Source organism: Drosophila obscura, unplaced genomic scaffold, assembly GCF_018151105.1.
Source record: "Drosophila obscura isolate BZ-5 IFL unplaced genomic scaffold, ASM1815110v1 contig_36, whole genome shotgun sequence".
NCBI classification, from domain to species: Eukaryota; Metazoa; Arthropoda; class Insecta; order Diptera; family Drosophilidae; genus Drosophila; species Drosophila obscura.
This window is the reverse complement of record NW_024542824.1, coordinates 2523275-2549709: the sequence shown is the minus strand read 5'-3', so window position 1 is coordinate 2549709 and position 26435 is coordinate 2523275. Positions and strand designations below refer to the sequence as shown.

The 26435-nt window shown below is 43.6% G+C and overlaps 3 protein-coding genes across 3 annotated transcripts in view; 1 reads left to right on the top strand and 2 right to left on the bottom strand.

The window, feature by feature from the left end:
• Positions 1-1102: 1102 nt before the first annotated feature.
• LOC111080903 (LIM domain-containing protein A) overlaps positions 1103-26435 on the top strand; it is a 102772-nt gene continuing 77439 nt past the window's right edge. Inside the window, exon 1 of the mRNA XM_041594754.1 lies at positions 1103-1209. The gene's annotated coding sequence lies outside the window, so the exon portion shown is untranslated. The remainder of the gene's footprint in view (positions 1210-26435) is intronic.
• Positions 11539-12228, bottom strand: LOC121404704. The gene is made up of 2 exons (XM_041594753.1): positions 12000-12228; positions 11539-11940 (listed from the first exon to the last, which is right to left on the bottom strand). The coding sequence occupies exons 1-2, from the start codon at positions 12193-12195 to the stop codon at positions 11723-11725; spliced, it is 414 nt and encodes a 137-aa protein (XP_041450687.1). The 5' UTR covers positions 12196-12228; the 3' UTR covers positions 11539-11722.
• Positions 12239-12908, bottom strand: LOC111081078. Its single transcript, XM_022377015.2, has 2 exons — positions 12611-12908; positions 12239-12544 (listed from the first exon to the last, which is right to left on the bottom strand). The coding sequence occupies exons 1-2, from the start codon at positions 12852-12854 to the stop codon at positions 12309-12311; spliced, it is 480 nt and encodes a 159-aa protein (XP_022232707.1). The 5' UTR covers positions 12855-12908; the 3' UTR covers positions 12239-12308.

The window sequence follows — 26435 nt, the reverse complement described above, 5'->3', positions numbered from 1 at the left end:
TAAGCGATAAATTGTATTTTGAAAATATTCTATTCTATTTTCCAAGTATCCAATGCACATTCTCTTTTAAAAAATACTCCAAATATAATTAATCCCACAGTATTTTTGTTTCTCTGTGTACTCTAATATGCATATACAGTATATGCAGGACATCTTCCATACATATTTTCTGTACAACCATCGCATAAATATAAATTTTATACATATTTATTTATTTGGCTGTTGTCTGGTGGAACGCACAAAAAGTGTTTGCCTTTGCTGGCCACTCCCTCCAGCTTGCTGGTAGGAGTTTTTCTCTCTTATTTTTTGTTTTGTGTGTGTTTGCGTGCAAAGTGAAATTTATTAGAAACGCAAAATCTGTTTGCAGATTGTGTATAAGATTTGATTATTTATGGTCAGTGTTGTTTGCTGTGGCCGGACCGGGCGGGCAAGCCAGAAGCCAACATTGAAAATTGGCTAACAAAACGTGCACTAGAGAGGGAGTCCGAGAGAGCCAGGGAAAAAGTGTAGAAAAGATAGCCAGAACTGGCTTCAGAGTTGATTTATGTAAATTTCCACAGCCCCTCCACCACTCCAAAAAAATGTTTGAAACGCAAATGTTGTGAAAAAAGGGGGGAAAAAAAATATATAAAAACTAAACAAATTGCTAAAGAATATCTTGAATCAATTTCCTGTCGAAATTCCATTATTAGCCAAAGGCTTTTCTTCGCTTCTCTCGTTCTTAAAGTTCCTAACTCATTTAACCGAATCCCTCTCGGCCTACCCTCTCGCAGTAGTTCCTCAGCACCTCCTTCCTCCTCTTCTGCAGACAGAACTTTTGCATCCACTAAATTAAACTAGGAAAAATTCCCCCAACAGCTCACAGCACCACACAGAAAAAACTCTTCAACACAAATTCAACTAATTAACTTAAGGCTCCTCCAAGAATATTCCCCAACCAGACCCAGACCCAGACCCCAGCAGACACCACACCACACCCCGGACCCTATTCCTATCCCTAGCCTAGCAGTACCCTCCCTCCATTCCCACCCTCCATCATCAACAACAGGAAAAGCAAATAATTTTCAACAAATTTAACTAACGCCGAAAAAAAAACTTTCGCTTGTTGTTGCTTTCAGGCTTAGCCCGTGAGGAATCCTGGGAAAAAGCAGAGAGGGAGACTGCAGACTGGAGACTGGAACTAGAGCGTGAGGCTAAACTAAACAGGAGGTAAGTTGGATAAACAACTCGAATCGCAATTAACGCTCAAGGGGTTGCCACATGGCAGTTGAGGGGGGGAAACCAAGGATCTGCGAGATGAACGCAGGCGGAGCTGGAGATTGCAGATTTGCACCTAGAATGAAAAAATTCCATACCAAATGGGAATATTTTTCTTTGGTATTCTGGTATTTTTCTATTTTCACATACCCTTGCGGGGGGGACTTTGAGAGTAGGGGGAAAAAAGCTTTTGTTTTTTGAAACAATTTTAGATATTGCTTGTAATAATTTTGCATAGATTTTTCACCTTCTAAGATTGAAACAATGTCATCTATTGTAGCGTAGGAAAATAAGTCTTTGAGTGCACTTCTGAAGATCACTTAACTAATGCTCTAGAAGCTACAGTTTCATGTGATTTTTCCTACCTTTTAATGCGTGTTCTGCATATATTTATAGTAGATCAAAGAGTATCCCCAGTTTCGGCCTCTGTAGTCACTGTTGCTTACATGTTCTATGTTTTTTTTTCAGCTATTTGCATAAAGACTCAAAGCACTTGCGGCGGCAGCGGATGTGAGAGAAAAAACTATGGCGCAGATAGTCGTCCCGTAGAGTGGGGCTTGTGGGATTTTGGAATGGTGGGGGGGAGGGCTTTACCTTAATGAAATACGCGTAACCAAATTTACGTTTTCCATGAATAATGCACCGTGTATCCAGGTGGACTGGACAACACTGCAACTTCAACTGTTGCTCCCCTCCCTGTCTATGTCAATAAGTTTATTTTAACAGAGGGCGCAAAACTTAAACCCAACTACCATTAAGGGGTTAAATAGGAAATTCTCTATTTCTTTTTTTGTTTTTCTTCTTCTTTTTTTTTTGTGTGTTGTTCTTTGGCCAAAAGTTTTTTTTTTTCGCTGAGTTTTCGTTTTTATTTCGTGCGTCCGCAAATATTGACCGAATTAACAAAAGCTGCAGCAGAAAAAGTTTCACCGCAAACAAAGGCCACCAAATGGACGGGGCGGGCGGGAGATCTCTTTTGCACCCAGTCATTCTCTCTCTCTTTCTCTCTCTCTGTCTACTTCTGGCACTGTGCCTTTCTCTTTTCTTTGGCGCTTTTGAAAGTGGGTTACTTTGCTTTTGGTGGCAAGTGTCAACATGTCTTGGGAACTCTCAACCGAACATGGCGTTAAAGCAAAAAACTTATGACTAAACTGTATAAATATAATTTTCCATGGGGAAATATTAGGGAAATTAAAGCGACAATTTGTATTTATCCAAAATTACAGAAAATAGAAAAAAAGAGATTTAGAGTTATTATATTATATTATATTATATTATATTATATTATATTATATTATATTATATTATATTATATTATATTATATTATATTATATTATATTATATTATATTATATTATATTATATTATATTATATTATATTATATTATATATAATATAATATATAGTTTATTTGTATAATTGTATAATTTTTAGGAAACACTTTCTGTTTTTAAAGCACTTTCCATTATCCACACAAAGAATCAAACATTTTATTTGGCAAACTATTTATGCCAGAAATGTTTTGCAAACAAAATAGTTTCCATTTAGGCTAAAAAATCTTTGCTACCAAACAAATTGTTACAAATCCAAAATATTTCGAAACAGCAGAACTGCACAGAAAAAAAAAACACACACACACTGCCACAAAAAAGCGAAACTAAAACACAATTTATAGAAACTACATTCAGGCTAGATGGTGGGAGGTGTGTGCTGTGGGGAGTGTGGTGTGTGGGGGGAGGCTGTTAAAAAATGCGGCCATGTTGAGTATTTGTATTTGGAAATGCCGTGCACGTCCAGCCACAGGGGTACGTGTCTGGTCCATGGGAATGGAATCGAGGAGAAGCTGCCAACCGAAATCCACATACACTACACCCCCCCTGCAGTGGTACATAGCGGGGTTGGGGGGAGCTAGTTCAGCTTTGACGTTTGTCGGTCGAAATGCTAAAAGCAAAAAGTCATGCAACTAAATCCTGTCGAAAACGCTTTTAAACTCTCAAAGCAAAGGAATAAAAGGATTTGTGCTAAAAAGCAGTAGAAAATGTGAAAGTCAGCGAAGAAAGATGGTGGACGGGTGGTGGGTTGGCGGGTTGGGGGGGTAGGATGCCTGCAGGGGTAGACTAATGCAAGTGGCTTGCTTAACAAAAATCCTAAAATATGTTGTGGTTCGGCCACAACGAATTCTCTAAGCTGAAAAGCGGAAAGTCCCCCTAAGAAAATGAATGCTGGCAAATCATTGGAAAAATAATTACGTGTAAATAAATTTAATTTAACTTCTGGAGGGTTCTGCTTGAATTTCGGTTTTAGCCAAAAGTCAGCTATGACCCATGTAGGGTACCAAAAATGGTTCAAAGAAATGGCAACCTCTGACTGAGTCTTGGGTCTGGTGGGGTCTGGGGTCTGGGGGCTCTGACCCAAGTCGCCTCTGCAAATAAGAACTTATATTGCGTTGAGTCAGCATTAAGTGCAGACTGGCATGCAACATTGCTTCCATGCAACGCTGCATGCGCCCCCTTCCCCTCACCAGCCCCTCTGTGGACTGTCGCCCGTTCAGCGCTGTCAATGACTGTCAGCGGCAGACAAGCAGAAAAAACGAAACACGCCATTCCCTGCACAGAGTGCAGAGCAGAGCAGAGCCAGCCCCGAAGCAGGTTTATCCAGAGGGGAAACCCCAGTACAAGACTCGACTCGGAACTGAACTGGTGACATTTCAATTTTCACGCACACACACACGCCATGTGGTTTTTCGGCACACAAAAAGGACAAAAATACCGCACGTAAAGGCAACACACCCAAAGGAAAGAAATCAAAAGTAAAGCTAATCGAAGTGTGTGGCACCTCAAGACGTCCCGCCCCCCCTACAATTTCCCCCGCAAGCCACAAAAACGGAAATTAAAATCAAATAAAACTTAAGCTACTGACAAAAAAAAAGAAGAAGGTACAAAACTGCGAGAGAAACTTAAGACTTGAGCAGAGTAGAAATTAATACAATTACCATTTAGAGTCTCCATTTCGAATGGTCAGCCAATAGATTCCAATGGTATCCAGTGGTATCCAGTGGCATTCAATGGCATGCCCAACCCCTGACATTCTCATTCCCATTCCCATCCCACACCAGAAATGTGGTCTAATTAGCCACAGAAATTACTCGGTTAGAAGCGACACCAAAGGGGCGTACTCTGGCATTGATTTGGGGGTACTGGGAATTGGGGGGACTGTGGCACTGTGGCACTGTGGGCCTGGTCTGTCGCCTGTCTTTTGGGTCCATTGTGTGGCACAGTTCAAGGTTCCCTGACAAGGTCAGCAGGCGTGAATCCAATCACTATACACATCCTACACCATCCCTCTGGTTAAGGCTTCTCTCATTAAGGCTCTACCTCTGCACCATCATTCTCTCTGTCTCTCTGTCTCTCTCTCTGTCTGTTTTCACTGGTAAAATTGCATGCAAATTGCATAGCTCCGTGGCTCATGCGAGCCAGCGACAACAAGGCCTGTGCCTGGGCCTGTGCCTGTGCCCTGGAAGGTCCTTCTCGAAATGGTTTTTTGCTCTCTTTCAGAGTCGCTTCTTCTTCTCGTACATTGACATTGTAAATAAATGGGTGTGACTGTGAAAACTGTGTCAAGCTGCAAGTGCAACAACAATGGCAAACAGGAAATGTGCAAAAATTTGTTTAAATTTTCAACAGCTGAAACAGAATTTTCTCCTTGTTTTACTTTACTTTCCTTCTCTGTCTCTGTCCTTCGTTTGTCCTTCTCCGTTTTCAGTGTGTGCCGCATATGTTGCACATATGGCTGCACAAATATATATGCGTAATTTTAATGCATTTCATTTCATTGTTTATGGTGCAATGTGGGTCAAGCAATTGCCAGAGCAATCGCCACCCAGTGTCGGCCACAAGTTATTAAAGAGGCTTCGGGACAGCGCGGCATTGACTTATCGAATTTCTGTGGGCAGGGAACAAAGGAAAGTAACGATTTTCGGAGGAGTTTATTTATCATAAGGAATTATATTTAAAAGGGAGAATTATGGCGATGCAGAGAAGGATTAAATGAGATGCCAAGGAGGAGCAGTAAGAAGAGGCTTTTTGACCCTCTGAGTTTTAGGTTGCTTGAAGAGTCTTCCCTTAGATATTATTCGCTCTTTACGGAATAATATTTATTATTTAGTGTATTTAATTTTAGCAAATATTCCAAAGATGCACCAGAGCAAAAAACACTCTTGCAAAATTTCTATAGAAACTCCATAAACTTGAGTGTAATCTGTAATCTATATGCTGGGCTTGGCTCCATTTAATCTCTGCCAATCTTAATCAAAACCATTTAATCTTTGCCTCTTGTGCTCGCTCCAACCCACCCAGCTCACCTCACCACACCACTTTTCTACAGCTCTTTTTATCTGTATGCGACCTGGCTTAAATAAATCTTATGAATGTAGAGCAAACATATTCATATATCAAGGTGCCACATAATTTTTATGCGACCAACAAAAACTGAATATAAAACTAAGAAAAAAAAAAAAACCATGGCAAATGCTGAGCCAGAGAGAGGGAGGGAGGTAGAGCGAGAATGCAAGTGCAATATAAAAATCCCACAAGTGCATAAATTTCAAGCAGATTCGAGGGGTTATGATGCTCTGCATCCTGCACCCACACATAGATTTAATATGCAGTCTACATTCGGAGGCAATGAAACCAGCTTGCAACGGTGCAACACGGTGCAAGTGCCATGTGCAACTGTATCTCTGTTTGCAGAGATTTTTGGACACGCGGCTGCATTCCACCTAAAGAACCTCAAGCCAGCAGCCAAGTTACGGCTGCTCCTCTCCACCCCCCTCCACTTCGCCCACTCCTCTTTTATGCACCTTAACTCTTCTTACAGTTCTGTGTGTTCTGTGTGCAGCATAAAAAACCAAAAAGTGTCACCAGGACGACACTGAAGCTCCTGGTGATGCTCCTTCCCTGCTACTTGTATGTGTGTGATGGGTAGGGGGGTGGTGGTGGTGGTGGGGGGCCAGCACTTTCCTAGACGCTTGAGCAAATAAAATTTTTTGAAGCGCTGCAGGTGGTGTGCCTGAAGGTGTTGCGATACGGGGGCATGGCCCAGGCTATTAGCCTGGTTCGCATGCCAACTGAAGTGGCAATAAGTGCCATGCATATTGTCGCCAGCAGCTGGCACTGCCACTGCCACTGACTCTGCTCTGCGCTGCTCTGCTCTGCTCTCTGAAGGAGAGAGTTGTGTCTGGTATGGTCTGGTAGGGATGGAGGGCATGAGATTGTGCATGCAAAAGCCACGGTGCGGGGGGACAGAACTTGGCTTATTAGAATGACAGTTGTGGGCAGAACTGCTGTGGCAGGTGGAGGAACACAAAGAGAGAGATGGTGTTTGGGGTGGGGGGGGGGGGGGGACTTTAATGTTCTTCTATTTAAAGCCTTAAAGTTTCCAGAATAATTCCTTTAATTCTTATTTCAAACAAAAATAATTCTCAACCTTTTATCAATCACTAAAGCAAAAGAGCCGCACAGCAAATCCTCGTTACCCTTTTGGCCGCAGAAACTTTCCTCTAGGCAGCCAGAACTGTCACCGCGGCTACAACAACATTTATTTCAACTTTGTATCTAACATGCGACGACTCCCTGAACTTTTTTTTTTCGTTTTTCGTTTTTTTTTTTTTGTTTTGTGGTTTATCGTATTTATTTTTTGTATTGTTGAAAATTTCTAATGGATTTTGCTGAAGTTTAAGCAGGGGATGGGGGATAGCTGGATGATTGGCTGGTTACCGACTGGCACTGCTGCTGTTGCGGCTTCGACTTGGCCCTGTGTGCACTTGACTTGAAGTGGTTTATCCATGTCAACGGCTGTGCTGTGCCTTGTCGCCGGGTCAGCAGCAGCAGCAGCGGTTCGTTTCGGTGCGGTGCGGTGCGGTTCGCATGCAAATTCAAGTCGCGTTCGTTCAAAGGTCAACAATGGCAGCTACTGCGGCTGTTGGCTGTGGGCTGCTGGCTGGTGCCAGAGGGTGTTGTGGGTTGTGCTGTTCAACAAAAGAGAAAAAAGGTCAAGCAATTAGTGTCACAGTGATGTCTGATGCCAGCCAGCCAGCCAGCCAGACATTTGTTGATGCTTGTTCAGCCTCAACAACGGTCAGGACAGCCATGGGACAGCACAGTGATAGTCCTTTGGCTGATAAGATAACAGATAAGGGTATTATAACACTGGGGCATTGCCGCCTGTGACTTTGATTTGTGTTTGCGCCTCACCCATAAGACACACATGTGCCACAGATCTCTCTCGCTTTCTCTGTCTCTCTGTGTTTGTGTGTGTGTGTGCTTGAACTATGACCCATGACACTTGCAGAGATGAGGGTGAGGGTGAGGGCGATGACTGGTTGGATGGATTTTCCAATCACTTAACTTTTCATAGGCCTGCGGCTGTCTGGGCCTTTAAGATTGGATTACATGGAATGCAAATATCTTCGCACTCCACACGCGACCCGTGAATTGTATTTACACCTGGCAGACAGACAGACAGACAGACAACCTGGTTTCATTTGTGACACCTTCATGGCTTTCTTTTACTTCAGTTCGCATGTGAAATTTAATTACGCATACGCTTAGTAAGCCCCGGACATTTGAGTCATTTTGCAGCACCTACTCTGACTCTCTCCCTCTCTCTCTCGCTCTCTAGCTGTATATCTGAGTGTAAACTCTTCATGGAAGTTGCACTATCCTAATGAGCATGGCCAAGACACATACAAATGTAACCCCCCTCTCACAGACACCATTAGAGGCGTCACAAAGTGTTTTCCAGCTGTCTGGAGTTTCCTATTCCTTGCCACTCGCTCTGCCAACTCTTAACGCGGGTAACTCTGGGGAATATTCGACTGAAGCGATTTTCAGGAATTAAACTCAAGGGAAAGGAGAAAGGGTAACACTTTTGGCTACAAATGACTCGGAGTACAAAATATGACAAGTTTCCACTGCCACTGATCATCAAACAAAATGCCAAAAGAGTAATTTCCAGTAAAAGGAAGTATTTCTTTTTAGCCTCCAGTTTTTATGTCATTTATCCCCTTCCATTTGCCATGCCTACGCATCACTCCCTAGTCGAGCATTCGAAAGCCTTTATTTTTCTATCTGTATCTCGCTCTCTGCTTTTTACGTATTCATTGCGCTGAAGTCTGTGGGTGCTGCTGGGGGAATGGAATGTGTTTGAGTGTGGGTGTGAGATTGTAGCTTCCCCCCTTTTTTTTTAGGCTACATTTTATTTTCATTTTATTTTTGGCTCACGAACGCTCACTATTTGTTGGAACTGCTGTTGCTGCTGGTGCTGCTTCTCTGCCAGCAGTTAATGTAATATAACCATCATCAGAGGCTCTGCCTGCTGCCTGCTGTCTGCTGCCTGAGCTCCTGCTTCTGCCAGGGAGCGAGCTGCCTTTAATGGGCTTGGCGCCGTAAGATATGCTACACTTTTGCCCCATCGTGACTTGCACGAAAATGAAATGATTTGTATTCGCGTGAAAATAAATTATGTGCAAGTATTTTAAATACGTTCACTGAGCATTTCTTTTTCTTTTTGGTTGCTCCTTCTTCTTATACTTTGCTTCAAAATGAGCGCGCAATTTTTCATCAGCTCTGAAGCAAAGTAAAAGAAATAGCAGAGTGGAGTGGTGGGGAGTGGAGTGGAGTGGTGTGGTGTGGTGAGAGGAACAATGACAGGCAGTGTGGCACGTTGTCCTATGGCTCCAACATAATGAAAATGTCGAAGTGAAAGTAGTAAAATTTACATAATCTATGCGCTGGAAAATAAATGAGAAAAAAATCACAAAATTCGCTCCTTCCCCGCCATCCACTTGCTGCAGAAGATAAACATTTGATTAAGCGTATTATATATAAAAGGGAGAAAAAAAGAAGGTGCAGACCCCTCTCTCCCTCTCTCGCTGACTGCTGCCACTTGATTGTTGCAGCCAAAGAGCAACTTTTGATGGCACAAGAGCGAGAGAGAGAGAGGGAGAGAAAGCGAGAGGAAAGTTTATTAGGATGTGAGAAATATTAACTTGGCACAAAGTGTCCATATCTATGTGAATGCTGTAGTATATTTGTGTGTGTGTGTGTGTAGAGAATATTCTCTTGGGAGCAGAGGAAATACAACTATGCAAATCGACATGAAGCACTGAAAGGCAGTGAAATGGCAAAGTTGTTGATGCTAAATTAAAATGCATTCTAAATGCAGCCCACGACAATGGAAGTTGTCCTGAAGTCAGGCACTGCGCTGTAAGAGAGCGAGAGAGATACAGATACAGAGAGGAAGACAGTCGGAATAATACATAGAATTAAGCGGAGAATAATGGAGGACAATGCCAAAAGGAGAATGGCAAAGCAGCAGGGCACAGATGGGAGTCACAGAGTTGTGTTGTGCAGAAAGGAAACTTTGAAATGAAATGAAAGAAAGAAGCAGGAAAAACCCTACGAAGGGTAGAAGCACTTGATAATACCCTCCATCTGTTGGTTAATTCTGTCAGCATTTTAAACTTTATTCGAAATGCAAAAAGTAGCCAATGAATGTGTCAATCTTGCACTACTTTCCTTTCCGATAAGATGAGTCGACAGACTCCATCGCTACTTTGTCTGGCGATCTCTGGAGAGTTCTGTCTCTCTTTGTGAGGCATTTTCCATGGACTGGGAAATGTTTGTCCTCTTTTATCATGTCTCTTAGCAATTGTCAGTCAGTCAGAAAATATGGTACAGAGCCAGAGAGAGAGTGAGAGAGCTCTGCTCTGCTCTTGAACAATGTGAAAGCCAAGATAAGCTCAATAAAAATGTCGCCTTGCCACTTGGCAAATACATTTACATATTGCCACATGTTTCTCCTGCACCCCGCCCCACCCCCACCTCTGGCCTTTGTTCACACAAAAGGAAAAGTGCAGCATCAGCGTAAAATGAAATGATAGTCAGAGACTCCTACTGCGACGACTCCTTGCCTCCCTCTACTCCTACAATATATTCAAATGTGCAAAATATTCATTTATATATTTGAGTTCTGGCCCAGGACTAGACCAGGACCTGCTACTGCAAGTACCTTTGGCCACAAAAAAAAAATATCTACCAGTAAAAACCAACGTGGCAAGCTCTTGAAAAGAAAATGCAAACGTCATCGACAGCAACAACAAAAGCAAAAGCAAAAGGTCGTCGCCGAAGTGAACTCTGGGTGTCCAGGCTCCTGCTGATGCTTAAATTGGTTTAACCTTTCAACTGTCGTGTCGCATGTGCACAGAGGCAGCAACAAAGGAAGAGGCTGCCCAAGATTTTGTTGGAATAAAATATTAGGGAAAAGCAAGGCATTTAGTACATGGAAGAGTCCTGCATGAAATCCCGGACTAGCTGGCTTCTTTGGCTGTCTGTCTGTCTGTCTGTCTGTCTGTCTGTCTATCACCCAAAACAACATTTAATATTCCCTTTTGCTGTGGCAGTTATTTAAAATTTATGCTGATGTCTCTGCTACTAGAGTGAGTGAGAGAGAGAGAGCGAGAGCCCACAAATGACATATCCAGAGAAATTCAGAGGAAAATACAGAGCGATAGAGAGAAAGAGAGGACGAGCGGTACTCTCATGTGTGCTTATGTAAATGTATTTACTCGTCTGCCATTTTGACGCAGTCGCCAGTCACACAATCTGCTACATTTCCATAAATATTTTACAAAATTTACATAAAATGTTAAAGCTTCTGCGAAGCCAAGGCGCAGAAATGCCAAAAAAGAACATTGCCACAAGAAACAGATACACAAAGTGCGAGGGCAGTGTGGTGTGGTGGGTGGGGCAACGGAAACCTGCCACAGAACACACACAGAAGAAAAATTAATTCATGACGACAAAAGTCAATTTTGTAAATCCACAAAACATATGGTGCAAAAAAAAAAAAAAGAAGACATACACAGAGACACACAGACACAGACATACACACACACACACATACTCTGTCTCATCTGCATATATGAAATGATATAAATGTAATGCAAACGATGTGCGGAAGTCTCTCTCTCTCACTCCCTCCCTGCCCCACAGAGACAGAGAGAGATTCCCTTCTAGCCATTGTGTGGCGGCACGTGGCACAAAATACAGAGGCATTGGGCCGCATAAAATTGCATTAAAAGCTAATGAGCTTGAAATAAAAGACAATTTGCTTTTGAATTGAAAATGCCTTTCCTTGCGTTTCCTTTTTGCGGTATTGTTCTGCAGCGCCCCCAAAAAGGGAGCCATTAAAGGCAACCAAAACGCAAATGTGGAAATTGTCACAATTTGAGATATGGAAATTTATTTTCCAAAGAATCCATCAGCCAGGAGACATTAGGAGACTGTTGTTGTGGCTTCCCCATAAGTCTCATTATGTCTCAAGTGTCGTTGATTCGTATCGATAATGGAACAACCATACACCCCTCAGGGGCCTATGTATGGGTTAGTAGTAGGAGAAAAGATTTTCTTCAGCTCATCTGTCGAATGATATTCACTCCCACCACAATAAACACGAGTCCAATGGCCACTTTGCCATGGTATCCCCTGCAGGGACATAGCGTATAGCCGCGTCGTTTTCTCTTTGGATTTATGCACCTTCTGCAGGGGATATGATCGTCCAGGACGGAACGCACCAGACGGCAGCCAAATTCCGGAGCCCAAATGCAACAGTAAGCGGGATCCACTTCTGCAATTAGTTGGGGAGATCAATAAGGATATTTTCCATATTATTGGATATTCACTTACCCACGAGCTGTAGATCATTCGGGACGCACATCAGATGAGATGTATTTATGGCCACTTCTCCCTTTCTACTTTTCCATGCTTCCATATTTTTTCGCGCACTTTTGCAGCTGGTGCCGCGTTTCTGCACCGCACATTGGTCACCGCAGTCCAGACATATCATGTTGTCATATGGATTGTAGGAAAGAGTTTCCACCATAAGAACAAATATAATAAAAATCACATAAATCAGCATGACACAGATTTATTAAATCAAAAATTCTAGCGAGTTTTATTTATGGACTACTCTGTTGAACAATTCCACATCCCCCCTCACAATGCCCAATTCGATGGGTCGATAATGCCCAGCTGCAGCACTGTAATGGCGATGATGAGGAGACCTGTGCATAGTTTTGCATGGGCTGCCTTGCAGGGACAAAGCTCAATCTCTGGACTATCTTGGGTCAGCTCTTTGCACGAATCGCATGTTCGCTGTAAGCCACTTAGCCGCTTGATCATCTGGCAGCCCAGTTCCGGCGACCAGGCGCAGCAGAAATCGGGTTTCGGCTCTGAAATTTAGATAATTATGAAGCACTAAAAATTAGCTCTTACTACCATATAGAGTAGCCCCATACCACTGAGATGTTCGTCCCTGGGAATGCACTTTTTCAGATGGTTATAATGGTCCATGGTGTAGCGCGTCATGTTTGCCACAGAGAAGGTCCTTGAACGATCGAGTGAGAGACAACTGGAGCCAGTTGAGCGTACACCACAGTCCTCCTTGCAGTCCACACAGACCAACTCGAGAAACGGATTAAACTCGGGTGCGACAACAGAGCCAAGCAATATGGCAAAAATTAGCAAAATAAATGTGGACATTATGAATTTTATTTGAATAATGTTTACAGTTGTTAGTTTCAGTCTGTACTGATATTTCAGGGAATACTTGGTTTTAGCAGAAAATCCAATGCAGACCTGTGGAAATATTTGTGCCCATAAGACAATTTAATTAGCCAATTTAGGCAGCGCGAAGCCAGCTCTCAGAGAGCGCTAACAGTGCGCTGTAACCGGAAGCCACTGAGCTGTTAACTGAGAGCGATAACAGGCTGTTAAGCTATGGGTGACCAGCGCTGTTGCTCTGTTACAGCTGCTGCTATTAGATTATGTTATCCGATCAGTGTGCCTGCACTCAAACTTGGAAGCCTTACAAATCTCTCCGCAACCCTTTGCCGCATAAACCCTCTCTAATCACATTATTCCTGCATTCCCCTAAGCTATCCTCCGCCACAACCTATGAGTATATCACTTCGTCGTTCCATTGCAGTTTGCTCAGTTAGCTCGTAAGAACAATTTGCTGGTAAAAAATTTGCAGCCATTGCAGTTAAATGAAGCAACAAAGTGTGTGCTCCAAGCTCCAAAGCTCCAGTGTGTGTGTGCTGTGGTGTGGGCGTGGCATTGTGTTGAAGTGCTGTTCAGATTCCTAACCTCATCAATCGTTTACTTTATGGGCGAGCGCTTGGCATTTATTGGAGGCTGCCTTCCGCCCAAGCCTTTTGTATATCCTATATCCTTTGCCACTATCAACCCGGCCGCATCATCCTGCCACAGCCCCTCCTGCACGATGCGTGTGCACCCACTCAAAGGAGAGGGCAAAATCTCATCAGCAGGGCGTCGGACCCCGCCTCTTCTGATTCTGCTGCTCTTCTGTCTGTCTGTCTGTCTGTCTGTCTGTCTGTATGTCGGTTTTTGCATGAGGCTCGCTTGTCAGGGCCTCTGACTCTGGCCACCCCACCCACAACGTGCCACCCTAAATCTGGCCGTAGAAAGTAATCTTAATGGCTTTTTTGTTGCAGCAGCAGCAGCAGCAGCAGCAGGAACTTGCCAAGGGACCTGCCAAGTGAGTTGCAGCCGAGACAGAAAAAGAAAAAAACAAAAAAAAAAATGCGCAGAGAATGAAAATTGGGTCTGTTGATAACGAAGCAGGGAATACTCTTTGGCTGGGAATTTTGTTAGACTTTTTACAGAATTTCTGTCGATTGTTTGTTGCTGTGTAGCAATTTAAGGATCCTCCCACCTACGAATTGTACTCCTCCATCCAACTCCATCGGCCAATGCGATCAAAACTTTATTCTTGCCTGCATGCAACAAACTTCTGATCAAACAAAGAATACCCTAACTTTGAGGACATGGGGGGGCGCTGAAAAAAATCAGGCAGGCAGGCCATGAAAATTGCAAAATGCATTCAACGTTCCGGTGGGGGCGGTGGGGGGCAAACGCATAAATTGTAACCCCAACCAGCAGCCGCTGTGCATCGCGAAAGCCGCCGCCATGTGCCTCCTATTTGAGTGGTGTGGGGGGTGGGACAGAGAGCACCGGGAAGGGAACCATCTTAGACAGCCTCCAACTCGTGTGGAGACTCGGTGCGGCGTCTGCGGATTTGAATAGCCAATTTGTTTGGCATTGTTTGCACAGATACCACCGTACCCGAAAGGGGTGGATGTGGGTGTGGGTGTGGGAGGGGCATTTGCATTTCTAAGATAAAATGCAAATATTTCAATTTGTAACTTAAGCAAATTGCCTCAATGAGTGCAGCTGTCAGTCAAGCTCAGTGGCACAGTTGAGACTGTCTCTCTAGCTCTCTCTCTAGCTCTCTCACTCTCTCTAGCTCTCTCTCTCTCTTACACTCTCTCCCTGTGTGTGAGCCTTTTCTGTGTGAATTCCATTCAGGCATAAGCCTTTTTGCCCATAAAGAACCTTTAAAGTTGATTGGTTTCTGCAATTGACCGTAACCAATATACTTTACATACTCGCACATATGTACATATATATCCCTTACGAATACGATGTGTGAATGTGTGTGTGTGCGACATGCCATTTGGAATTTTGTGCATTTTATTGAGGCAGCAATTAGGCAGCAAAAGTCTACTCCGGCGAGTGGCACGGCAGTCAGTCCAAGATGTTTAGATTTTAGATTTTATTGCTAGCAAATTTTGCATGCAGTTAATGATGCATTGCATATGTGCAGGATTCATTGAAATGAACTCCAGTTGCTGCAATCGAAGTGGCAGCTGTAAATGAAGTGGCAAGCAATGTAGAAATAATTCCCATTTGGATTTGTATTAATTTGACGCTACAAATCTGTTTGAATTAGGATTTGGGATATTAGGATTTGGGATATTCTATTTGTAAATATAACTTTCTTTTAAGCTGCGCGAAGAGAGGGGAAAATCTCTGTTCCCCTAAGAACCAACCATCCAATGCCCCCAATCCAATTGATCGCCAATCCACTGTGGCGGAATTTATTATCCCACTATTTGCCGCATTGCATCTTAATTGCAGTAACAACAAATGGCAACAAGTTTCAGTAAACACTGAGTACTTGGGATTGCGATGTTAAGTATTTGTTGACCAGCCTTCAATGTCGGTTGTCGTTGCAACTGCAACAAGGAGCAGCAGAAGCAGAAGCAGCAGAAGGAGCAGAAGCAGCAGTAGCAGAAGGAGGAGGACTAACAGATGCCTAAGCAAACAAGCGATACAGAAAGTTAGCGAACCAGACTTGGTTTGCCGAGGCATTGGAATCGGAGTTCGAATACTCTGCCTGGGGATGCCCCCAAATGCGTTTTGCAGCAGCTGAATTTCAGGCAGTCATTGGAGCATTCTAAACTACAGAACTCTTCGCTCAGCTGCTTAAAAAGTAGCTGAATATGGCATCCCCATCCCACTGTCTTATTGGTCCGCCTATCGATCTGCTAGAGTATCTACAGCCGCGACCATTGGTATGTGGCCGCTTTCCCTTGTTGGTTGATGTTGCTATTGTTAGCAATAAAGTTTCTCTATCTCTCACAGCTTCTGTCCAACTGTCTTATGGGCTTGTGTTCTTGTTACTCTTGTCTGTCTGTCTTGTCTGTCTGTCAGTCAGTCAGAATGTCATTATTGTTGCTGTCGTTGTGGCTGATGTAGCCGCTGTTGGTTTTCTTGTACAAGCTTCGTGTTGTTTGAACAAAAACTAGGCGCGCACACCCATGGACAACACATGCACAACCACATAGCAGGCACATCCCCCACTGGGGCACATGTCGAGGTCCCTGAAAACCCCCTGAAGAAGCAGCAGCAGCAGCAGCAGCATCCAAGCCAGCAGCAGCAGCAGGCCAAGAGGAATGAATCTCTGTGGCTGCACATTCAAGTGGATGCTGGATGGTGGGCGGAGGGGTGGCTCCTCCTGTTCTGACACTCTTGTTTGCTAACAATGCAATGTATGTCAAGGCGAAATATGTTCATTCAACTCGGCAAACACAAAAAAAAATGAGTAGAAACAGTACCAACAACAGCAACAAGCCCAAGCAAGTGGCACAGTGACGACGACGACGACAGGGAGCGAGGGAGAGCATCAATAATGGAATGCCTAGAAAAGCGGGATTTCCCCCACACACACACACACACACACAGATGGGGGGGGAGGGTGGTGCGTGTTCGTTGATTACATAAATGCAATTGAAATCGTGTACAAGTACGAGACGAGAGGCGGCACTGGAATTGAAATTGAAATTGAAAATTACAAAAAATGGCTAAAAGGCTAAAGGCTGGCATACTGAAGGACGTTGCCGCTGATCCACTTGCCCTGATTTTTTTTTTTTTAGTTGTTAAAGTCCCCAAAAAGATGACCTTGGAGTGGTGCAGAAACTTGCCCGGGAAAGGCACAACAATGTGTGTGTGTGGGGGGGGCGAAACCTGTACAATTGAAAGGGGGCGGATAAATACGTAAATAAATCTGATTTGAAACGCAAATATTCAGTTTCGAGTGCACTCCAATTTGCAACCAATTCGATGCGGAATAAAAGTTTTAATGGAGCCAGAAAAGCCAGACCTAGAAGAGCAGCGCCCTAAAGGTGCTTTCCTGTCGCTCATTTGAATCTTTTTTACGTTGCAACTTTAATGACAGTTGCAACACACCCCCGTACCTAGCCTTACCCCACTTTATCGTCATCATTCAACAAACATATTTTTAATTAGTTATTTGCCTTTGCTCAGGGAACAAGAAATATTGCAAAAAGGGCTGTGGGTGGGGGGAGGGGAGGGAGAGGCGAAATTGCACGTTTGCCTTTTGGAGTCTGTTCTACCGGCAAAAATTGCATAACAACTGCCATTAAAAGGCAGACAAGCAAATTAAAATGCACACAAACGGTAAACACAACAACGAAGAAGGGAAAAACTCAAAAAGAAAAGCAGAAACAACAACAACAACAACTCGTGACGAGGCTGCAAAAAAAAAAACAAAACAAAAATATAAGAAAATTATAAACTTTGTTTAAAAAACAATTACAAGGCAGTGGAAATAGAAAACGGGCGATGCCAAAGGATGCACGGATGGGGCATAAAGAAAATATTAAAGAAAATAAAAAATAAAATAAAAATATAAACTTTACAGTCAATAAAAGGAGCCGAAAGGCGAAACGCTAAAAGAAAAACTCTTTATGACAAAAGGCGAAATAATAATAAAGAGGCAGCAGGCTAAGGATAGGGGGTGGGATGGTGGAGTGCACGGGGGGATGGAGTGTCGAGCGGGAAGCATAAAGATGCAGGCGGATCAAACAAGGCTACAGAACCACACAGATACAGATACAGATAAAGATACAGCTGTAGATATGGGAGGCGAACGAGCCCGGCATAGGCACTAAACGGCCACTTAAACGTTAACTTGATTTAGCACCTCGTAACGGAGAGAGAGCAGAAGGAGCGCAGCAGCAGCAGTCACCAAACAAAAGGCAAAGACAAAACAAACGAAACAAGGGGCGGCGGGCAGGGGCGGTAACTCAACTCAGCTCAAGCGTAGGCGTAGGCAGGGCGCTATAAAAACAGATCAGAAGAACACACAAAAAAAAGCCAACCAAACAGTCGCAATACAAAAAAAAAAAAAAAAATTCCAGCCATAACAGAGAAAAAGTGCAATAAAAAAATGGCCAAGCGGCCAGAACGAATGAGCACAAAACGAATAAATGAATGAATGAGAATGAATGAATGAATATGATAGCCCTGGAAAGAAGATTAAGAGGCGAGAGCAATGCCATAAAATGCGAATGCGAATGCGAATGCGAGAGCGAATACATATGCGAATTGATATCAAAGGGATTTGATAATTGTCGTGGGATAATCGTAAAAAAAAAAAAAAGGGAGAGGACTAGCCATGAGGGGCAATTGTGAAGGCAGAGATGATATAGGAGGCTCTAAGCAGAGAGATGGTGGAATAATTAAATGAATATGCTTTATCCTTTAGTTAGGTTGGCGCGCTCTTGTGATGCTTTATTCTCGCTGCTAACTTCAGCACAAGTTGTTGGCTCTCTGATTAGCCCTGACTATCCCATTTAATTTGTACCTTTGCTGGACAGCAAAATGAGCACTATTATTATCTTTGAATTGTGCAACTTTCTCTCCGAGATCAGAGGCAGAAGTTGGCAGCACTTCATTCATACTTGTAGTCAGTCCAACCTGTAAAGGGGAAATGGCTTCCATTTGTTGCCGTTGCCTTGGCTTGGCTTGGCTCCCATCTAATTGCATCATTAGTTCTGTGAAATGAATAATTGCATATTTCAGAGCCACAGCTAGAGTCGGAGTCGGAGCAGATACTACATACAGACACCTGTCATAAGTTTTATCACAAGTTTATCGCAAAGTTGTGACAACTGCAACAAAAAGCATTTAAAAAGGAACAGACAAGAAAACGAAAAAAAATACACACAAGGAAAAAAAGAGCATGCACACACGCACACACACACACACACACACACACAAAGAAATATGAAAGCAGAGGCAGAGAAAATATGGAGACATATTCATGGCAAAGGCCTGACAGGCGACAGGCCGTGAGGGCGGTGGGCTCCTAAATAGAGAGCAGAGCGCGTGGGAGAGTAGAGTGTGGAATAGAAGGGTATGAGGGGGCGGCGGATATGGGGTACCGTCGAAGAAATAATGTCCTGCGGCGGCGTTGGGAAATGAAAACTTCTTTGTAATGTGAATGACTCTCGGCCTTTGCCTTTGCCATTGCCGGGCAACTTCTCTCTTTACTGCTTTGCTCGTTTCTGTGGCCGACTGTTAAGGGTCTTTTCTTTTTTCCTTATTTTTTCTTTTCGGGGAAAAAAGTTGCGCGAATTGCTTGGAGCTGATGAGTAGTGGCGTGTCTGTCTGTCAGTCAGCCAGTGAGGGAGTCAGCCTGTGGTCTGTAGTCTGGGGACTAGGGAACTATGCTGCGAGTACGTAAAATGGTAACATGAAAGTGAACGCAAAAAGCGTTTTCCTGGGCAGTAAATTTATCGCCCAAAAACCACACAAACCGCAGAAAAGGAGGAGGCAAAGGAATTCATCACCATTGCTCATCATCATCAGGAGCAGCAGCAACAGCAGCAGCAGAGGCCGCACGTAGTTCTAGAGGTGTTGCAGAGGAAGAGACTGGAGACCCAGGATGGTCCCAGCGGTGTGCTCCACAGTTGTTTGATGTGGCCGCTCCCCGGGCTGCTGGGGGGGGGGGAGTATGGTATGGATATGTCCTTTATTATATTTCTTTAACTTTTTCTGTTCTGTTCTGTTCTGGGCTGGGCTGGTCGTATCGTGTCCTGTCGTGCCGTGCCGTGGCATGTCTCTTGCTAAAGTTAATCCTTGGGCATCAATTTCCAGAAATAATTTGAGCAACATCAAAAGTTTTAATATGCCCAATGATAATGGAGACTGAGGCCCGGCCCACCAACCATCTTGCCGCCGCATCTTTTGGCAGCCCCAAAAAAAAAAAAAAAAAAGAAAACTTTTTTATTGCCTCGGCTGCGTAATTTCTTTGTCATGAGTTATGGCACCCAGCTGGCCGCCATCGCGACCTTTGACCCTCGCCGCTGCCACCGCCACCGCCACCACGTACCCTGCGGTCACCGATAGTCATTATGCTGTTTATTGAGCACCACACCTGCGGGTCGGTGCGGACCGGGGCGGGTATCCCTCCTCCCCAGCCTGCGTAGAAAGTCACGGCGGGTGGTTGGCTGAATGCTCCAAGAGAGCCAGAGCAAGAGAGGAGAGGGCGAGGGCCTGATGAATTGTCCCCATCAGACAATGGTGCACTCAGCCGGGGGTCCTGGCCCGCAGTAGGTACACGGACGTTAGTCCTTTGTGAACTCATTGCGGATTCTGATTGGGAGCTGATGAATCGTAATGACTTAATGGCCAAGTCGTTATGTGAAATGAAAGGAAAAGTTTAGCTCAAAAATAAAGACATCGGCGTTGGGTTTTCGCAGGCAACTTTTAGGCGATGGCAGAAAGGGATTTGCCGATATGATTGGGAAAGGGATGATTCAATTTTCGAGGTGTAGCAAAAAAGCTGATTGATAATTTGGGGTTAGTTGCTGAAATTCTTTTGTTTGAATTAAGCAAAGAACTGTGTACATTTTTTAACAAAGAATTAGTATTTATCTGTGAAATTAATAGCTATAATGATTCACCCATTGGGATCGGAAGACATGCCTCGTTTCAGAACAGCCGCTGTAACAGAGCAATAGCGCTGTTAATACCCCAGGCTAACAGCCTGTTGTCACTTACGATTACAGCGCACTGTTAGCGCTCTCTGGCAGCGCTCTCTCACGATCCGCATTGCTCTCGTGTTACGCCTACAAGAACAGACATGAACAGACTTGCAAAAACAGACATGAAAATAAGCAGTTACGTGTGTATAAATATTCGTGGGGTATTCGCACCACTTTATCCGCTAAACTCGAATCGGAGAACTGTGTTAGCCGCAATGGCCCATAGGGATGAGCAGGCTGTTAGCAGCCTGTTGCTATTCACCTTCCACAAACAGAATCGAATCGCATTAGTAATTTCATTTAAGCAGTGCTGCCAACGTGTATGTAATACAATAATTTCTAGATTTCCGTATCAATCATACTCATAGCAATTATGACTGTTAAGTCCCTCTGTAGTTTCCGTAGTTTCCGCCTAATTGTACCAATATGTCGCTCTGAATAATGCCTCAAAAATAAACAGCGCTGCCGCTGTATTTGCAGTTCTCTTGGCCCCGGTTGCGGCTGGCAATATCAACAATTAGTCGCATTAACGATGTTTGTGCAATAATCGCGCGTTTCGATCGCCATTTTCCAATTTGGCAATTTCTAATCAACGCTGAAACTTGCGCGATGGAAGCCACCAATGGAAAAATTCACAAACACACACAAGGAGTCAAACGGCTAAAGGCCAGAGACTGGGTGAGAGAGAGAGAGAGAGACCGCGGCTTTAGAGCTAAAGGCAATAAGCAATCGGCGCCAATAATGCACAGAAACAACAAAGCAATGCAATTAGGCGCAGCATAAACGGGCACCAGAAACAGAAATAGCAGCAGCATCCAGGGTCCAGCATCCCAGGGTCCATAGCCAGGATGTCGGACATGGCACAAGAGCTTTTGATTCCATCGAACAGAGCAGCAGAATTATGCAACAATACCACGGATAGGAACAACAGCGAACTTACCTTACCTTACCTCTGGCTCTGCCTCCCTCTCTCCCCCACCACCACAAATTTTTCTCTGGCAATTAAACGCATTTGCTTAAAAAAGAAAACAAATTTTGTGCATCGAAAGGACAGGGCACAGAGGATGTGGCTGGATGCAGTATGCAGCCAATGATGTGGGACGACAGACAGCAATAAGCGAGGCAAGCAGGTGCAACAACAGCGGCTGCCTCATTTGTTGCTGCTTTTATTACACTGACAAAAAATAAACTATATAAGAGCACAACATATTCATGGTAATAAATAGGAGTTATTAAGGTTTTATCGATTGAAAGTACAAATGGATTTAATCTACAAATTTTCACTGGATAACTCCCATTTAATGTATTAATTTTTTTTTTGGCTTGAGAACTTTATTTCCTACCCAAAAAACCTCTTACGAATATGAAAAATTGTATACGCGCATTTTTTAGCTTTAGATTGCCTCATCATTTTTAAGGGGGGTTTTCAAATTCTTTTTTTTTTCTTTCGGTGTATCGATGTGTGGTGGTTGCTGTTGGATGGCCGCTTCAGCGACTGTTCAGCGTTGAAACAAGTTTATCAACGTGTGAAAATTGCGAAGCGCAATATGCACAACAGCAACAACAACAATAACAGAAACAATAACAACAATAACAACAACAACGACAGAAACAACAACAATAAGAAGAAGAAGACTGCCACGGACATGGCCACTGCCACGGACGGGAGGGCACAAAGAGAAAATGCAGATACTCGTGCGGTGGGTGGGTACAGCGAGGGAGAGGACACATCAGAGGACGACAGGACGACGCCATGCTGGCCGCATATTCAAATGCAAATCACGCCATCAATATGCAGCGCACACAAACAAACGAACGAAGACACACACATACACACACACACACACACCAACAGACACACCAACACACAGGCAGACAGGACACCCACAAGGCACTTGCCACCACCCCGCCAGCCAGCCTGTGTGCCACAATTCCCATCGTCTCGCTGTTCAATATCGAAGCGTTGCATTTTGACAAAATTATCCATGGATGGGGTTAAATTTTGTGGTCATACGACGCTGGGCACGGGCACTCCCACCTGCTGCAGCTGCTGCTGCTGCACCGCCTGATGATGATGAACTCTCGATGTCGACGCCAATGACAGGCAGGGCAATCTTTTCTCTGTGTGCCTCTGAAGCCAGCGCTTACACGTGTCAGTTGCCATCAGCGCGGCATTAGAGGCACGGACTCTGGCACGAGCTCGGGCACTGCCACTGCCACTGGCACTACTTATGCGATGGCACTGCAAAAACTTGCAGATTTTTAATTATAATGCCAAATGGAGAGGAATTTCAAATTTTAGTGCTCAAAAGTGAGAGAGTTCAGGCTGAGGGCAGGTACCCCGTGGCTCAATTGAGTTGAGGCCCGGTGTTTGTGTTGTCAAAGGCAACTATGCGGAGGACGATGACGATGCCACTTTGGCCGAGCATCGATTTAAAAGTTTCGCATCTCTAAAAACCCAGCTTCAGCTTCTCCCCCCACTGTGGCAGGAGGGGGGGGGAGAGAACACACACACAAAAAATAAGTCACTCACTTAAAAGTTGAGCGCCTGCAACGCGTTGCAAAGTTTGCTCAGGGTGCATGTCCCTGTCCATGTCGATGTTCATGTCCCCGTATCCTCGTCCCTGGCCCTCTGGTCTGCTGACTGCTGCGTTGCTGGTCAGTTAGTTTCAATTTTAGTTTTTGCAGTTTTTAGGAGTCCTTTCTTCATGCTCTTCCTTTTTTTTGTTTTGTTTGGAGGTCTGGGAATGGGAATGCAGCCACTGAACGACACTGATTACATGTGACAAGTTAATGAGTTTGCGGACAAACATGGCTTGTTGAGCAAATAAATTAATTAGCGCTCTAATTGGGTTTTTTCTTGCAACCACATTGCCACACTGCCACTGCCACACTGCCCACGCCCACTGCACTTTAAATATCACTCTAAATCACATTTCAATTATAGCCAACAATTGTCTGCTCTGCTCAGCTCAGCACTGCACTTCACTGATGGAATCATCTTTTGCCCCCGACTTGAGCAATTTAATTTATGTGCAAAACCATTTCAATTTTCATTTCATTTTTGCCCAGCGACCGTATTGTTCTTCGCCCATAAATAAAAAAAAATACATTCACACATTGCATGCAATTCGGTTTCGGGGGGTTCGGGCGGTTCGTTGAACTGCTGAGATTTCAGAGCAGTGCCAAACCAGTGCCAGCGCCAGTGCCAGTGCCAAACAAAAATTAAACAGAATTTATGTAGAATTGTGTGCGCTGCTTCCCATTTCACATCATTAAGCGATAATTATTTGGAGCCCGGTCCGCGGATTGTAGCGCAGAAATTATTGCAACTGCAACTGAAATATGAAAGAAATATGGTATGAATGGTAGGGCATTTTTTAGCTGGAATAAAATTTCAATTTACTATTTTTTGGGTGCTTCGACAGAAAGGGAATTTTAAAGTAAGATTTTATAATGGATGGAGCGAAATATTTTTAATATTTATACGAACATTTATACCACGGACATGGAAAGTAGATGAGCTATTTAATTACATTGCTAGAATTTCGTATTTAATTTTAAATTTAATGGCAAGCGATGGTCGAGAAAAGTTGCTTGAATTATTTCCCTAAACTCAAAACTAAAGCGATTAATTTTTTTTTTAGAATATAAGGTAGTTCTATGAGGAATAATCCGCTTAAAAACAGGATTAGGTTAGGCTTCTTTTGTTGATCATGCAAGCTGTAAGTGCTTGGCTCTCTTTTGGCTCGTATTCTATTTTCCCTTTTTAATTCCCAAAACTTCTTTCTATACAACTCAACATTTTGCGCCCACAATAAAATGTTGGCTTCCCATATCGCATTTCCCTTTTCGGTTTCTCGGCATATTATGCCGAATTAATTTTCTCCCCTGAATCACTTGCAAAAAAAAAAAAAAAAAGGGGAAACAGGGAAAACCCAGTGCCTAGGCCTAAGCTCTTCAACGGACCAACAATTGACTTTTATGCAGAGAAGAAAACCAACAGAGAGAGAGAACGAGAAAGAGAGAACTGAACAGAGTGACTGAGCGGCTATTTATTTGTCAATTTGAAAAAGGCTGGAAAAGCCAGAGGAGAAAGCAAACGAAGAAGCAAATAAATATCTTATTTCACAAGAAAATACAAAATAAATTGAAAGCATGCGGACCCAAAACTGGACCGAAAAAAAAAGTAACAAAATCCCATAAACACGACATGTCACAAGTTTGTGTGTGTGTGCAGGAGGGAGGAGGGAGAGTCAAGTCGATTCGAAGCTCGGTTCGCTGGTTAATTTAAAGAAAAATCAAACCGAGAAAATGCTCGGGCAGAAAAGAAGCTTTTTGCCCCTGATGAGCAATGGAAAATTCAGTCGCAGCTAAAGGAAAATGGCAAGAAAATAGCTAGCTCTAAACCTGACAAAATATTATACAGAGAGAGACAGGGACAGGACAGGACAGGACAGAGAGATTTCCCAAAAAACATTTTGCACATATTGAACAAATATCCTGGAACTGGATTTCCCCAATGACTTTGTCATTTTCGTATCTCTATTTGTATCTGTTTTCTGGTTTTGGTATTTCCTGTTGTTTGGCTGTGGGTCTCCCCGTATTTGCATTTGCATTTCAAATTCCATTTGAATGACTTTCGTCTTGGCCTGGTCCGGTTCGTCCCTCACTTGTAGTTAATGACAAAAGCCTTGACCGGCCTGCCTGTCCTGGCCTCGCCTGGCCTGACGGGTAATCAGATTGGACGGACAAAGGCATCTTTTCTGCTGTCTGCTAATTAATCTGCTAATGCATATGCATGAGGCCGAGTACAATTGTGGAGCAGTAATTGAAATTCGGTTAATTGAAGGGAAGTCAACGGAAAAGTCAGAGCCGAAAAATACATTTTATTTTCCTTTTTTTTTTGGGGTCAACAAAACAGAAGCTACACAGCCATAACAGAGGCGTAGCTTAGAGGGGGCTTTGAGCATTCAATTTGAAAGGAAATACCCTGATTGATTTGCGGTTCCTATTTACTCTAGTTTGGGGAACTCTCCTTCTATGCAATTTGCCTCAGAGGTAAAAAACATTTTCGTATCTCTAAGTGGAAATCGAATGAATCCTCCTCCTCCGATTGATTTGTGGTTTCTTCAGCGATCTTTGACTCTGTCTTTCTTTCAAGAAAATCTCTAAAAACATAAGCAAAATTTCCTCAATGCTAGTCGGGGCGTGTCTCGGTGTTATACGCCCCTTTTGACGCAACGTAAAAATATGCAAAACAACATTTTGTGGGAAAGCAGAACTTTTGGATGTCAACACACACACACACACACACACACACATATTTCTCTCTCTCTCTTTTCCCTTCCTTCTGTCACACTCATTTACATAATTATAAGATAAATAAAAATTTTTCCAGCAATAACAGAGACGTGGTTTTCCTTCACCCTCCACCCTGCCTCTTGGTACCATTTCGCATCAACATCTTTTGTTTCATTTTTTGATTTCTGACTGCCAAGGACGACGACGACGACGACATCTAACAATTTATGCAAAAATGAGGCAAACGGCTAGGCAGGCGTAAAGTAGGCGTGGCTGGGCTGGGCTGGGCTGGGCAATGCTGAAATCGAAAACAAAAGTTGAAAAGTCTGAATCCAAGCGAGCAGCGAGAGCTGAAGCTGTGTGCTGAGTGTGTGACAAGCGGATGGTCACAGCTCAGCACAGCACAACAACAGTACAACAACAGCACAACACTCATATAATCACACAAAAGTGGTGCAAAACAGGAAACAACACTAACAGACGGATGGACGGATGGTCGGAGGGTTTTTGTTAAATTTATCACAAAATGGCTGACGTTTAAAGGAAGCAGAAACAGCTACAAGAAAGAAGGTATAGAATTGAGGGGCTGAACTGAACGTAT

Bases quoted from the DNA above. Each gene is read 5' to 3' on its own strand.
- LOC121404704 (XM_041594753.1), bottom strand. From the start codon at position 12,195: ATGGTGGAAACTCTTTCCTACAATCCATATGACAACATGATATGTCTG. The intron at 11,941-11,999 runs GTAAGTGAATAT...AACTAATTGCAG, and splicing joins GAATGATCTACAGCTCGTGG to AAGTGGATCCCGCTTACTGT.
- LOC111081078 (XM_022377015.2), bottom strand. From the start codon at position 12,854: ATGTCCACATTTATTTTGCTAATTTTTGCCATATTGCTTGGCTCTGTT. The intron at 12,545-12,610 runs GTATGGGGCTAC...TCTAAATTTCAG, and splicing joins CAGGGACGAACATCTCAGTG to AGCCGAAACCCGATTTCTGC.